This window comes from Xyrauchen texanus, chromosome 7 (assembly GCF_025860055.1).
Source record: "Xyrauchen texanus isolate HMW12.3.18 chromosome 7, RBS_HiC_50CHRs, whole genome shotgun sequence".
NCBI classification, from domain to species: domain Eukaryota; kingdom Metazoa; phylum Chordata; class Actinopteri; order Cypriniformes; family Catostomidae; genus Xyrauchen; species Xyrauchen texanus.
This window is the reverse complement of record NC_068282.1, coordinates 21,865,583-21,880,855: the sequence shown is the minus strand read 5'-3', so window position 1 is coordinate 21,880,855 and position 15,273 is coordinate 21,865,583. Positions and strand designations below refer to the sequence as shown.

General features: G+C 40.5%; 1 protein-coding gene across 1 annotated transcript in view; it reads left to right on the top strand.

Moving 5' to 3' along the window:
* Nucleotides 1–13,668, top strand: part of LOC127646897 (vasoactive intestinal polypeptide receptor 1-like) — a 109,254-nt gene extending 95,586 nt beyond the window's left edge. The window contains exons 8-13 of the mRNA XM_052130849.1: nucleotides 3,607–3,667; nucleotides 4,026–4,095; nucleotides 4,410–4,501; nucleotides 4,764–4,893; nucleotides 9,468–9,509; nucleotides 13,486–13,668. Coding sequence (XP_051986809.1) covers nucleotides 3,607–3,667; nucleotides 4,026–4,095; nucleotides 4,410–4,501; nucleotides 4,764–4,893; nucleotides 9,468–9,509; nucleotides 13,486–13,668 — 578 coding nt within the window. The remainder of the gene's footprint in view (nucleotides 1–3,606; nucleotides 3,668–4,025; nucleotides 4,096–4,409; nucleotides 4,502–4,763; nucleotides 4,894–9,467; nucleotides 9,510–13,485) is intronic.
* Nucleotides 13,669–15,273: the final 1,605 nt, after the last annotated feature.

Below are 15,273 nucleotides of genomic sequence, written 5' to 3'. Positions count from 1 at the left end.
ATGAGCATTTTGAACGGAAGTTTGTGTAAGGCCCTGTTAAAAATCTTAAGTCCAAGATCGGACGTACGGCACCTCCTTTCATGGATACGATAAAGTAAGTGCTGTAGAAACCCTTCTTCATCTCGGCTGGAGGGACAGGCTCTATCGCGTCTTTGAGTAAAAGGGTCGCGATCTGGAGCTTGGGACCTTCCGGGTCCTTGAGGACGTTCGGGAGATGAACGCGCTGGTATGGCAGTGGGGCATGATGTGGGAAATGGCCTCCATCTGTTTCTTCAATGCTGAGAACTGCTGGGCAAAGTCGTCAATGGTGTCGCAGAGTGCAGTTCATGCAACACATTGGGGTCAGGATCTGTGAGTGCCTTGGCCTGGTGAACTTGCAGGAGGGCCATGGCATGCAGGGCAGAAGCAGCCTGTCCAGTGGCTCTGTAGGCTTTGGCAGTCAGTGACGACGTCATCCTAAAGGTCTTGGAAGGGAGCACTGGGCGATCCCGCCAGGTGCCGGCGTTCTCGGGACACAGGTGGATCGCAATCGCTCTGTCCACCTTGGGGACCTCCGAGTACCCGTGGGCCACCCCGCCATCGAGGATAGTGAGAGTGGATGAGCGAGGAGGTTGGTTGCGGGCAGTGAAGGGTGCCCTCCATGACCTCATCAGCTCATCATGGACGAAAGGAACCGTGAGGGGGGCATGGCTGTGAGCAGCGCCCGGACTTGGGGAACCAATTGTCTAGCCGTGAAGGCTGTTGGGAGGACGGAGGGTTCCAGTCCAGCCTCACACTGATGGCAGCCCGGATAAGCATGTCGGCCATCTGGGCATCAGCCTCAGACCCGAAGGCGGCAGTCCAGTCGAGTCTTTCACTTCAGACGCTGGAACATTCTCTGATGCAGCAGCGAACTCATCGTCCAGCTTGGGGGGCTCAAGGGAGTAAACAGACTGGCCATGGGTCGAGTCGCACTCACTTCGAGTTTGGACAGAAGTCAACGAGAGTGCCGGGTGGTGGGTGGTTCTTGGGGATCTACCCGGTGAAACCGAGCCTACTACCATCCCCAAATTATCCCCATTGCCAGCCGGGTCGTCCTCAATCCCGTGGGAATTAGGAGCGATGCAGGGGGACGGCTGGAGTGGCGTTCCTTCTTAAGAAGGAAATCTGCGACTGCAACATTGCCATGGTGAGGTTCTCGTAGTGAGAACACGGACCGTCCACACACGCCGCATCAATATGATCGCTGCCCAGACACACGAGGCAGCACCTGTGCCCGTCAGGAGCGGAGAGAAATCGACCCCATACAGGAACTACACGGGGCGGTAGGGCATCTTTATAAAGACACGTCCTGAAAAGGATGTTCAACGCCAGCCAATGTATTTTCTCATTAAGAGAAAATAAATGATTTTATAAATATTCTCTTTTAGCAGCACTGTTGAAGCGCCCAGGGGCAAAGCTGCACTGGCGTGCAGAGAAGAAGAAAGCCACTGATATGCGCCGTAGGATCCAACATCGTAAGCTCTGCAGAGGTGAGTGGAACAGTAAATGATCTCATTTCGCTGATCGCATATCCGCTCGGCACTGAAGAAGAAATCTGAATGGACAGATGCATGATTCCCTCCTTTTATACCCGTATGTCCGTGGGAGGGATATGCAAATTCTGTCTGCCAATTTCTCATTGGCCTTTTCTCAAGTTCAGAGGTAACAGAGGCCTTCAAAGAAGTCCCCTAGTGTCGCTTCACTCGACACAACGTTGAAGTGAGTGACAGACAGGAAACACAAAATACTGTTTTTACATGTTAATGCTATTTATTGAAGCAAAAATGTTATCCAATACCAAATGGGCCTGTGTGAAAAATGATTTTCCCCCTTACATTTACATTTATGCATTTGGCAGACGCTTTTATCCAAAGCGACTTACAGTGCAATTATTACAGGGACAATCCCCCTGGAGCAACCTGGAGTTAAGTGCCTTGCTCAAGGACACAATGGTGGTGGCTGTGGGGCTCGAACCAGTGTCTTTCTGATTACCAGATTACCAGTTATGTGCTTAGACCACTACACCACCACCACTCCCTTAGTTACTAAATGTCATGATCCTTCTCTGTCTGCCCTATTGTCTTTACATTTGGGTTAATTATTCCTGTATGTAAGGCAATGACTGAGGGGAAGGGAACATACAGGGAACCCCTGAGTTACAACCTGGAACAGTATCCTAAAGTGAAAATACAGGGAACCCCATTAATGAATGATTATCTGGTAATTCTGTATTAAATAATCATGGGTTCCCTGTAATTTCACTTTAGAATACTGTTCCAGGTTGTAAGTAATTCCCTCATAATTATGTGGTAATTCTTTATTAATTACTCAGGGGTTCCCTGTATGTTCCCTTCCCCTCAGTCATTGCCTTACATACAAGAATAATTTACCCAAATGTAATGTGATATGTGCTGAGGAAAACAAGAGACACACACACTATACTGTATATAAATCATAAACCTACCTGAGATAAGTTGGCTAGGCACTTATAGTGGGGATGGGGTTCCATTCCGTTGTTGATTTCTGATTACAGACCACACTCACAAAAATACAGTCCAAAACTAATAAATTCACTGTAATGACTCATTTTGGGAGTGTAGTAATTCCACGATAGTAATAATAACATTAGAAGGAAGAAGAAAGGGCCACGACCTGAATATTGTAATGGCTAATTGTTATTATATTATTGTAATTGTAATGAATTGACAGTTCATTAGTAGTTACTCAATAGTTATTTCTCCTGAAGCTGAATTAGTAGATAATTGAAAGTAGTTAATCAGGAGGCATGACTGAATTCAATAGTTATTGATGAGCTAATTGTTACTTAACACAACTATAAAATGCTATTACATACCGATTAGTTAACACATCTTCAATAGTAGTGACTTAAGTTCTGCAGTAATTCCTTATTAGTTATGCATTAAGTATGATACAATATTCTAAAGTGTTACCGAATTTTGAAACAATTTATTATGAGATATACACAAAAACAGAAGAAATCAGGATGGGGCAAATACTTTTCAGAGCAATGTACTCTTAAAATCCATAATATTTTGTGTCTGGGATGTTTCTTAGTCCCTCAGTCCTCCTCTGACCAGTTCCTGTGAAAATGTACAAGGATATCCTGTGGGCTGCAGATAGTGTGGTTGTATATGATTATGTGGACTTCTGTAGTAATTCTGACACCTGTAGGCAAACAATGGATAAACAGTTTTGCTGATAATAGCTTCTCTCAAGATCTAAATCACACAACCATTAACCATAGGTAATTGCAGCTGGATGTAAAAAAATATATTATTGCAGATATATCATTATAACATTAGCCTCAAATATATTCTCTTTGATTTAATGGACCCAAATGAAAGGAGGTTTAATTTGTCTCTGTATGTTCACAACTGTAAAGCTCACCCACTTTACTTTTACCAATTTATTTATACATAAAAAAGATATATAAAACAAATTGGTAACAAAGATTTGGCATAGTAAAAAACATGTTTTACAATTGTATACCATTTTTAAAACCATTATGTCATTAATTACATTTTACTTATGTGATTCAGCTGCCTTTTTTATCCTATACTGTAGGTCTACCTGCAGTAATACTGACCATCTGGGTTCTGGCAAGAATATTTTTTGACAACAGAGGGTAAGTCAGTCTTGATCTAAACAACTTCTGTAGACAAACTTGCCACCTTTTCTGATAATAACTATTGTGCAATTCTGCTTTGTAAAGAAACCAACACAGATTTTGTATTACATTTTGTACAGAATTGTGCTAATTTTAAGGAGAAATCTGTGGAATTTGTTTTTAAATTATGAGAGTTCTACTCTAATTGGTTGGTGAAAGCAGTAGTAGATTAACCAGATTATGTAATAAACTAAAATATAAGGGGTGGGAATATATATATTTTGTGATTAATAATAAATATGCAGAGCTCGTGAATTTCTACAGTTGCATATTCCATGCACTCATTAAAAAAATACATATATTCTGAACATTGTAGGTGCTGGGATGATACAGACATAGCTTACATTTGGTGGATCATTAAAGGACCAATGACAGTGTCTCTCCTGGTATGTCCTAACATAACTCCTGGTAGAGTTTCAAAACAGTGATCAATCAATATTATCAATATTCAAGGGATTACTCTGTGTTAAATCCAACTTAAGATAGCAATATTTAGATGTTTTTCATTTGTTTTGTTTTTTGAATGGAGTGATTTTTTTTTTCTGTTGTAACCGATAGGCCACAACTTCCATAGATGCTATAATCATTAGAGCTTAAGTAGCATTTAACTTTAAATATTGTTTTTCCAGTTTATCCACAATAAATCAACTCTATGTAATTATGATGTTCTGTTGACTCATTCTTGCTTTGTCTGATCTAGATTAATTTCTTCATCTTCATAAATGTGATCCGGATTCTTGTGCAGAAGCTAAAGTCTCCGGGAATGGGAGGCAATGATACCAGCCACTTCATGTAAGGCCTTAAGGACACACACTCAATGCAAATGGTTTCTAATTAATATAAATAAGTGTCAATGTCTGGTTAGGCACAGATAATTGGTTAATGTCTCAGTATCTGAAATCTACAAAGTGCAAACATGCTGCAAAATTAATTACAGTTCTATTATCGTTTACAATTTAATGAATTGAAAGTGTTAGTCTAGTCATAGTCATGCCAGTGCATTGTTTGATTCAGATCTGAAGTAATACAAACTTTACTGTATGTTTACTTGTAGGAGACTGGCCAAGTCTACTCTTTTCCTAATTCCTCTGTTTGGCATGCACTATATGGTGTTTGCCTTCTTGCCAGAGAACACAGGAGAGAATGCTCGCCACTTCCTTGAGCTTGGACTGGGTCCCTTTCAGGTGCAAAATCTACTTAGTTCACAATAGATATATGAAAATGCTCATTGAAGATGTAGTAGTCGGGTGTGCTTGTGCACTGTAGATGGAATAAAAATCTTGTGATTTTTTAAATAACATATAACTTGCAGCTATTTGTACTGTACCTGATCTAACCCTAAAAAGTAACCTAATGTATTAAGGTTGATTCAGTGATGTAAAATAATAGTTTTGAGTTTAATAAAACCAATTATTTAGATGATACCACATGAAGCACATTTAGGTTAACATTTTTTCTAGTTGTTCTGAAGGACATTATCAGACCGTCCTGCAGAGGGCACCAGGTAATCGTCTTTGATTGAGATAGTTAGAGCGCATTATCACATTTCACATTTAACTGTATTTTTTTATTTGTGCGTGTAATAAACTGTAAGTGAACATAATCGTTATCATTGTGACTATATGCATCTTATATGGAGAAAATGGGTTTATGCATCTCATTCAAGTAATTTAATCGAAGCTGCTCATGTCTGATGACTCAGCATTTTTGTTAACTTCAGTCTGTCGCCATAAACTGTCATCAGTTGTTATCCCTAAATATTGTTTATATTGCATAAGTTTAATACAAGTAATGTATGTGAAGCAATATTTGTTGTTGTTGCTATTTTTTTAAGAGGTGTGGTAAATTGTCGTTCTTAAACTTATAACTGCTACCTATAGTTAAGATTCTTGAATAGTATTTTCTGTTTTGGATAGTTGCATTGCAGAATATATTATTTTATAACTATTAAGCTGTTTGCATAAGATTTGTCATCACTATATTATCAATGTTTATTTACTGTTAATTTGAGCAATCTGCATGCAGAGTGTTCTGTGTGTTTTTTTATGCTAAAAAGCAAACCCTTGTGTGTCACTGAAAAGTGGAGAAATTACAGTTTTGCATTGGATGAAGCCGGCTCCCGCTTCCTCCTTAAAGAAAGCTAGAGACCTGTCATATTGGTGCCGAAACCCAAGATTAGGAGGAAGAAACGGCGTCATGAAGTACTAGTTGCTGGCCGATGTAGTCAAGACCCTCACCGGCATCCACCAAGCCCAACATCAAGCTCTGCTTGAACTACGCTGTTCCAGGCTAAGCAGAGGACCGGCAGGTGCTACAGAGTTTCGTACACCAGCAGAGGCCATCAGCCATGACCCGGGCTACCCATGGCCATGCAGCACATCATGCTGACCAAGATGGGACCTCAGTATGACCCGGAGGCTTTTTTTGAGTAAACGGCCGAAGCGTGGAAGTTGCCGAGCACCCAGTGAGTGGTCAGCCTACTGCCGCTGTTGTACAGGGAAGCCCAACTCGCAGCCCAACAACTTCCTGCAGCCAACCTCCTGGTGTATGAGGACTTGAGGAAGGCCATCCTGCAACGGGTCGGTCGCAGCCCAGAACAACATCGGCAAACACTTTCACTCACGGACGCCTGGCGAGCATGGCCACCCATTCACACTCGTAAAAACAACTCTGTGACGCCTGCCGATGGTGGCTGCTGGCTGAAGAATGTGACCCAGATGATGTATTCGGTCTGGTGGTACTGGAACTGTTCATCGCCTGGCTACCGAAAGGGACAGCGGAGTGTGTCCAGTGCCACCAACTGTCATCACTGGATGGGGCAATCCAGCTGGCTGAGGACCATATGTCATGTCAAGTCAACGTTTATTTTTGAGCACATTTAAAAACAACCGACGTTAACCAAAGTGCTGTACAGTGCTATGCAGGGCAATAAAATCAGACAAATAATGGACAGGTAAAAAAAGAAAAGAAAATGAAAACACACAAGCCAAGGTATCAAATTAAGTTAAAAGCAAATGAAATTCTGATTTCAAAGTTCTGATATCAGCTGGCAGACTGTTCCAGATCTTAGGGCTGGCAAAGTCTCGATAAACTCTATGCTTTAATCTAGATCTGGGAACGTAGAATAATCCACGGTCCCCAGATTTTACGCAGCGAGAAGGCATGTGGCCTTGCCACTGAGAAAAGGAGGATACAACTGTACTGTTAATACCGAAGAGCCGTCAGTGAAATGTTATTCCAGACGAGGAATGCCTTCCTCACAGGAATTTTCCAGGGAGGTGCTGTCACGAGGAGCATAAGATCCGAGAACTGGGCCCGGGTGGGCCAGTAAGGGGGCACCAGGATGACCTTTCCCTCGTCCTCCCTGATCTTGCACAGCACCGGTGCAAGAAGGCTCACTGGCGGAAATGCGACCTTGCGCAGCTCCCGGGGCCAGCTGTGTGCCAGCACATCTGTCACGAGAGGAGCTCCTGTCAGGGAGTACCAGACGGGCAGTGGGAGTTGTCTTGGGAGGCAAAGAGATCTATTTGTGTCTTGCTGAATTGGTCCCATATCAGCTGGACCACCTGGGAGTGGAGCCTCCACTCTCCGCTGGTTGAAACCTGCCATGACAGCGCGGCCGCCATTGTGTTGCGATTGCCAGCGATGTGAGTGGCATGCAGCAACCTGAGTCGCGGCTGACTCCAAAGGAGGAGATGGTGGGCAAGTTGTGACATATGATGAGAGCGCACGCCACCTTGGCAATTTATGTACGCTACCGTCGCGTTGATGTCTGAACGGATCAAGACGTGCTTTCCCCGTATTAGTGGGAGAAACCTCCGTAGGGCAGGAGATACAGCCAACAACTCTAGAAGTTGATGTGCCAACACTGCCGGGGTCCTGTCTAGGGGCAATAAATAACAATAAATTTGCAAAATAAAGCCAGAACTGTTGCACACTGTAATGTTACATGAATAAAACTTTTATCGATGTTATTGGTTACTTCAGTAACACGAACTTACTTGAAGCTGCCTTGAAGTACAAGAGGAGGAGGAAGATGATGCCGCTCCGTGTCTCTCCTGAGAGCTCATCTTTACAGACTGATCGAAGACAATTATTAGACGATCGAAGGTCTCATATAATATTAAATTATATAATTATAGGTCAAATATTATTTACATATTGTTAGTAAGTAATACAACAAAGCACGACGTATTGCATAACTACAAATCACCGCGAGAGCTTTCCAATATGCGCGCCTGTCCATCAAACGCTCACTATCCAATCAGAGTAGATCACTGTTAAGCCCACCCCCACGAGAGATTTGTCTCAAAACAGCAAACGAAAAACTGCGAAGCGTAAGCGAAATCTGTGGCAACGTATTCAGAATACACGATTTGCGAAAACGAATCTTTGAAAAACTTAACAAAAAATGAAGCATATTTGAAGAGCCTGTTAAATTCGTGCGACTGAATTCATTTTTTTTTCATTTTAATTGTGTTTTTCTTCTTTTGTAATGGAATATTTTTGATAGTTTCTGAAAAAGTTACGTTCAGTTTTATAAAGTTACGTTCAGTTTTATAAAGTTACATTCATTATTATTGACACAATCGTAATTCCATAGATATGGGAGTAATAAAAGAATCCCTCAGTGACTAGGATAGCCCGGTGGTGCTGGTCCCGAAGAGTGATGGCTCTGTCCGTTTCTGTGTGCAGAAATTGTATGCATATCCAACACCTCAGATTGATGAACTGCTCAATCAGTTAGGCGCGGCTCACTTTTATTCGACATGTTCCATGAAAGACAGCCTTTTCCACACCATTCGTATTACATCAATTCGTGATGCTTCAGTTTGGTTTGTTTGGGGCCCCGGTGACGTTTCAGCAACTCGTGGACCGAATCCTCAGACTGCATGCTGCATTAGCCGCTGCCTATCTGGATGATATCATTATTTACAGGAATGATTGGCAGCAGCACCTGCAGCATCTGAGGGCTGCCCTGAGGTCAGTGAGACAAGAGGGACTCATGGCAAACCTAAAAACCCTGCGCAGTTGGGCAGGTGGAAGTATGGGATCTTGACTTCCACATGGGGCATGGGCAGGTGTGGCCCCAATTTGATAAAACTGCAGCAATTGCAACCTGCCCAAGACCTAAGACCAAAAAGCAGTTGAGACATTTCCTGAGGTTGGCTGGCTATTATTGTAGGTTTGTGCCTAATTATTTGACTATCACCAGCCTGCCTACTGTAAATAAAACATGGCGGATTTCCACAAAGAAAGTTAGAGACCTGTCACATATTGTTGTTGTGCCTTTCTATAGAACCACATCTCTATCCAAAAAGTTTAACAATTAAGTTGGAATTAAAGATCAAATTGGAAACTGTGCATTTTAATCAATTCCCCACAGCGATTGCAACACTAAACCAGCACCATAGTATTACCTCCATTACACCAGTGTAGGTTCATAACCTTATGATATTAAAAACTGAGAAAGTGGCTTTTTGAGCAAGATAAAATAAAGTTTGATGAGATTGTATGTCTACTTGTAGCATTCTCATCTAAAATAACTGGTTTTATTCAAGTCAGAAATAATTAGGCCTATGTTATATTTGTTATATTTAGTCTGACTTCATTAGGTTACATCAACATAAGTATTTTTTTAAGGTTAGATCAAGTAGAAATAACCCCTTAAAATAACAACTGTTTGTATCCGCTTTTAAAAGTGTACTAGGATTGTTTATCATCCACATTTATTGAGACTTTTTCACTGTTTTTCTAGGGTTTTGTTGTGGCTCTGTTATACTGTTTTCTCAATGGAGAGGTAAGCCCAAAATGTTGCCTTTTTGGAATAATGTGCAAAATAGTAAACATATTTTAAATAGTAAACAAATATTAATTTACACTCAAAAAGTAATTTTTTGCTGCTTGTTGAATTTACTTTTCTAGAACATTTTGTCACAGCTTGATTTAATTGTTCTATCCATTTTAATGTGTAAAGTAGAAGTGTTCTTAATCCATTTTAATGTGTAAAAAATGTGTAATCCATTTGAGTTGGGACTACATGATTACTTTTTGTGACATTAATGGAGCATTGAAGAAACCGGGTGGGGGATTTAAAGGAGAAGTTCACCCAAACATTTTAATTATCTCATAATTTACTAACCCTCGTAACATCCCAGATGTGTATGACTTTCTTTCTTCTGCAGAACACAAATTAAGATTTTTATATCTCAGCTCTTTATATCTTCTGTACAATGCAAGTGAATAGGTGCCAACATTTTCATGCTCCAAAAAGCACATAAAGGCAGCAACAAAGTAAGCCATATGACTCCAGTGATTAAATCCATATCTTCAGAAGTGATAAGATAGGTGTGGGTGAGAAAAAGATCAATATCTATAGCCTAGTTTCCATCCACTTTTCACGCTATTTTGTTATTGACAAATTCAAATGGCCTTTTATCGATAAAAAATGATGTGCATCATACCGAAAAAAAACACTTTGCAAAATAAATCTGCCCTGAAGCTTTTTCCAGTCAGAAATGTGTGTTTATCGATATTTCACCTCCCAGATGTCCCTAATTGTTTTCCTCCTAAGTTTTGGTAAAATGGGGAGAGTATTGAGACAATTCATTAAAATTTGCCAATTTACTATCATTTTAATTTCACAAATAAAAGCAATTAGAACTGGTTGGCACCAGTTCCAACCCAAAAGTGGATCGTCATGGCCCTGTTCAAGCTGGCAACCTGCACCAAGTAGTGGGGGAAACTTTCTGTCTCAATATGAGGACCATCAATGGATGTGTATATGCGGTGTGCACAGCTATTAAAGAAAATAAAACAATGTCAGGGTTTAAATATGATACATTCCTGATATTTCATATTTTGAACAATCATCTAATCAAAAGAATCACCATCACAACTGCATTATGTCCTGCATATTTCTACAGCAACTTTTAATGACCAACTGAACTTGATTATCATCTCAAATTTATTTTAGCTTCAAAATGCACATTTATATTTTCTGAAGAAGCAGTAGCCTAAATGCAATCCAAGGTAAAGAGAGTTAGATTTAAAATATTTAAATGTTTTAAAATGTTCGGAAGCTCATTTTCTGAAAGTGAACTCAGCGTTGGATCAACTTAAAAGATGGCAGTCAAGGAATTAGCCTAGAGTACAAAAAACATATCATTTCTGTGCATAAAGATGTTTTAAATTAAGAATGTAAAAAATATTTTACACAATTTTTTTACTCTTTTTTTAACACTTACAGCCTCATTCTATTAAACTATTGTCTAGTCTACTTTTGAAAAAATTATGTCAAGGTCCCCTGTATTAAATTAATTACCAAAAAGCATTAAATAAAAAAAAATAATTACCAAACGGAAAAAAAAAAAAAAAAAACTTTTTAGACCTATATATGCCTTTTCTTTTCTCAAACTTAAATTAGTTTTACTCTGTTCTGTAGATGAATAAAGTCATCTGAATTACTTAGAATGTTCTACACTTTTTTCAAGACTATAAACTATCAGAACTATTTTTCCAACGCTGAGTTCACTTTCAGAAAACGAGCTTTTGAACATTTTAAATAACTTAAATTAACGGATGGATACTGCGATTAAATTCATTGCAAACAGTGGCCATTCATTTGTTCAACGTGCACGAGATATTTGTGTTGGCACTCCTGGAAGTGTCACATTTGCAGGTCGGCTCTATATGCCATAAAGATCAATCCATAATCACGTATAATAAATTGGATTTCAATACTGTTATCATGTTTAACACAGGCTAACGATTGGGGCAAACTCAGTCATGTGACACTAAATTTTTGTGTTAATGCCAATTTTATCATCAAAATGTGTCGCGACATTTGATGTATCGTCATTGAGTTTATGCGCTTGAGATAAACAGAAAAAATATAATGTCAACATTTGTGACATTTTAGCGATAATTTTTCCATCAGCTTTATTTTGACGACCTAAAATTATTCCGCAAAAAATCCTTGGATGGAAATGTAGTTTATGTCAATTTTTTATAGAAATTCTTCTTCCTGCCCAGTAGGGGGCTTACGCATGAAGAATGTGAATTGCCAAAAACACAAGAAGAAGAATGTGAACGTTAAAGTGTCGATTGACTAAGCAGGGAGGAGAATTTATAGTAAAAATGTACTTACATATTGATCTATTTCTCACCCACACCTATCACATCGCTTCTGAAGAAATTGATTAAATGCTGATTTGTCTGATTTTTAGAGCTTCAAAATGTTGGAACCCATTCACTTGCATTGTGTGGACCAAAAGAGCTGAGATATTCTTCTAAATTCATTTGTGTTCTGCTGAAGAAAGAAAGTCATACACATCCAGGATGGCATAAGCGTGAGTGAATGATGAGATAATTTTCATATTTGGATGAACTATTCCTTTACATTTTCTAGGGACAGTATAGGGAGAGTAGATTTTAAAATTAAGTGTTATTTTATGTGTTTTGTGCAAGATTAATATATAAAGGCGGATACTTTTCAGCATTTAATGTTTTATTATGTTGAGATTTAGAGGAGTTTCTGTTAAGTTGGAGTTTTGGGGATTCACAATCTATCGCTCACTCGACGTTGTGTCAAATGAAGCGACACTAGGTGTCTTTCTTGAAGGCCTCGGTCCCTGAACTGGAGAAAATGCCAATGAGAAATTGGAAGACAGAATTTGCATGTCCCTCCCACGTACATACGGGTATAAAAGGAGGGAAACGTGTGTCAAGCGGTTGTGTGATCGGCGAGCTTCTGTTCCACTCACCTCTGCAGAGCGTTCTCCTTCTCTGCACACCAGTCCAGCTTTGCCCATAGGTGCTTTGACAGTGCTTCAGAAAGTGGTTTAATTTCTCTAAAAGAGCACACACAGCAGGCGTTGAATGTCCTTTTCATTACATGTCTTTTTAAAGACGCCCTTCCGCATCGGTGTAGTTTCTGAATGCGGTTGATTTCTCTCCACTCCTGACAGTCATAGACGCTGCCTCGTGTGTCTGGGCCGTGATCACACTGAGGCGGCATTAGTGGATGGTTCTTGTTCTCACTGCAAGAACTTAACCATGGCAACGTTGCGGTTGCGGCTTTCCTTCCTAAAAAGGAATGCCACTCCAGCCAACCCCCGCATCGCTCCTTCCCACGGGATTGAGGACGACCCAGCTGGCGATGGAGGCAATTTGGGGATGGCAGCGGGCTCTGTTTCGCCAGGTAAATCCCCAAGAACCACCCGCCCCCCCCGGCACGCTCATTTACTTCCGTCCGGGCTCGAGGTGAGAGCGGCTCGTCTCATGGCCAGTGTGACTACTCCCTCGGACCCGCCGAGTTGGATGATGCATTCGCCGCTGCATCGGAGAGCATCCCGGCGTCTGACGTGGAAGACTCGACTGGGCTGCCGCCTTCGGGTCGCCATGAGCGTGGGGGGATGAGCGAACAGGGTTGGGGCACCATGTGCAACATGCACGCAGGACGGGGCTACCCTGGAAGGGGCCACTAGCTTTCACTTTCACTAGTTAGTACTTAAAGAAATAAAAGAGATTTGTTTGAGTTTAATTGACAGGTCTAATTTTGTTGGTTTTACCCAATTCAACTAGGTTATTTCTACAAAAAGCATTTGTGTTGAGATTAAATAGTAATTTTGAGTTAAGTAATCTCATTTCAATCTCGTGGAGCCACTGTCCACGACTGAATCAAGTTTAGCCAAAGAGCTATTTTATTTATTGTTTTGCATTTTGCATTTTTTCATATACTGCTTTCTAAAGAAGTACACATATTTGTGTTTCAGGTACAAGCAGAACTAAAGAAGAGACTATGGAAGTGGCAGACACAAAGTTATTTGAGATACAGTAAGAGGAGACGAACCCTCTTTACTGAGAGCAGCACAGTCACACAAATTTCAGTTTTAGAAAAATCCAGCCCCAAGGAGCTGCCCTTAATTGAGTCCCAGAACAGTGTGTCGACTGTCTGAAAGCAAGGGAGTTCTACATTTAATCTATTTCTCACTCTCACTTGCTGTTTCTCTCCCTCTCTTTTTATACTATTAAACCTCTAGATCAGAAGAAACTAGGCATAAATCTATTTTACATTTTGATATGGTGATACATTGGTTGCTAACACTATCTGGAGTATCAAAGACATTCTGCTTAATCCACATCTCACTGAGATAAGCTTTCAACCATATACTGATAAAAATACTCTTTTCATTCATAATACAAAAGCACAAAATCACATTGCCCTGTTCCCCCCTCATTTCAGGTTGGATAACTGGTGCTCACTATTTGCAGATCAATATTAAAACAAAATGTTTAGCAAATAGCGATCATCGTTTAACTATGTAAAATAAATTGCTCTGTAATTTTTGTTCAAATAAGTTATCATTTCAGACTTGTCACTGCTTGGCTTGAAAGCTTAGACATAGAGGTAGAGAAGTTGATCACTGCTATTTGCCTTAATAAACAAAGACCTCACTTTGGTTTGTCAAAAATTAATTGAAAACAATCAAAAAAGCTATTTTCATATTCATAATTGCATATTCATAAACTTGTATTTTGTAAATTGTGCTTTAATGCAACATGTTGTACAGAGCACTGGACCTGAAAATACAGTGCATCTGGAAAGTATTCACAGCACTTCACTTTTTCCAAAATTGTTTCCAAAAGGATTCAATTCATCATTTTCCTCAAAATTCTACAAACAATACCCCCATAATGACAACGTGAAAGAAGTTTGTTTGAAATCTTTGCAAATTTATTAAAAATAAAACACGAAAAAATAACATGTACATAAGTATTCACAGCCTTTGCCATGACACTCAAAATTGAGCTCAGGCACATCCTGTTTCCACTGATCATCCTTGAGATGTTTCTACAACTTGATTGGAGTGCACCTGTGGTAAATTCAGTTGATTGTACATGATTTGGAAAGGCACACATCAGTCTATATAAGGTCCCACAGTTAACAGTGCATGTCAGAGCACAAACCAAGCCATGAAGTCCAAGGAATTGTCTGTAGACCTCTGAGATAGGATTGTATCGAGGCACAGATCTGAGGAAGGGTACAGAAAATTTCTGCTGCATTGAATGTCCCAATGAGCACAGTGCCCTCCATCATCCGTAAATGGAAGAAGTTGGAACCACCAGGACTCATCCTAGAGCTGTCCGCTTGGCCAAACTGAGCGATCAGAGGAGAAGGGTCTTAGTCAGGGAGGTGACCAAGAACCCGATGGTCACTCTGACAGAGCTCCAGCGTTTCTGTATGGAGAGAGAAGAAACTTCCAGAAGAACAACCATCTCTGCAGCACTCCACCAATCAGGCCTGTATGGTAGAGTGGCCAGACGCAAGCCACTCCTCAGTAAAAGGCACATGACAGCCCGCCTGTCAAAAGGCACCTGAAGGACTCTCAGACCATGAGAAACAAAATTCTCTGGTCTGATGAAACAAAGGTTGAACTCTTTCCGCTGAATGGCAAGCGTCATGTCTGGAGGAAACCTCATCACCTGGCCAATACCATCCCTACAGTGAAGCATGGTGGTGGCAGCATCATGCTGTGGGGATGTTTTTCAGCAGCAGGAAC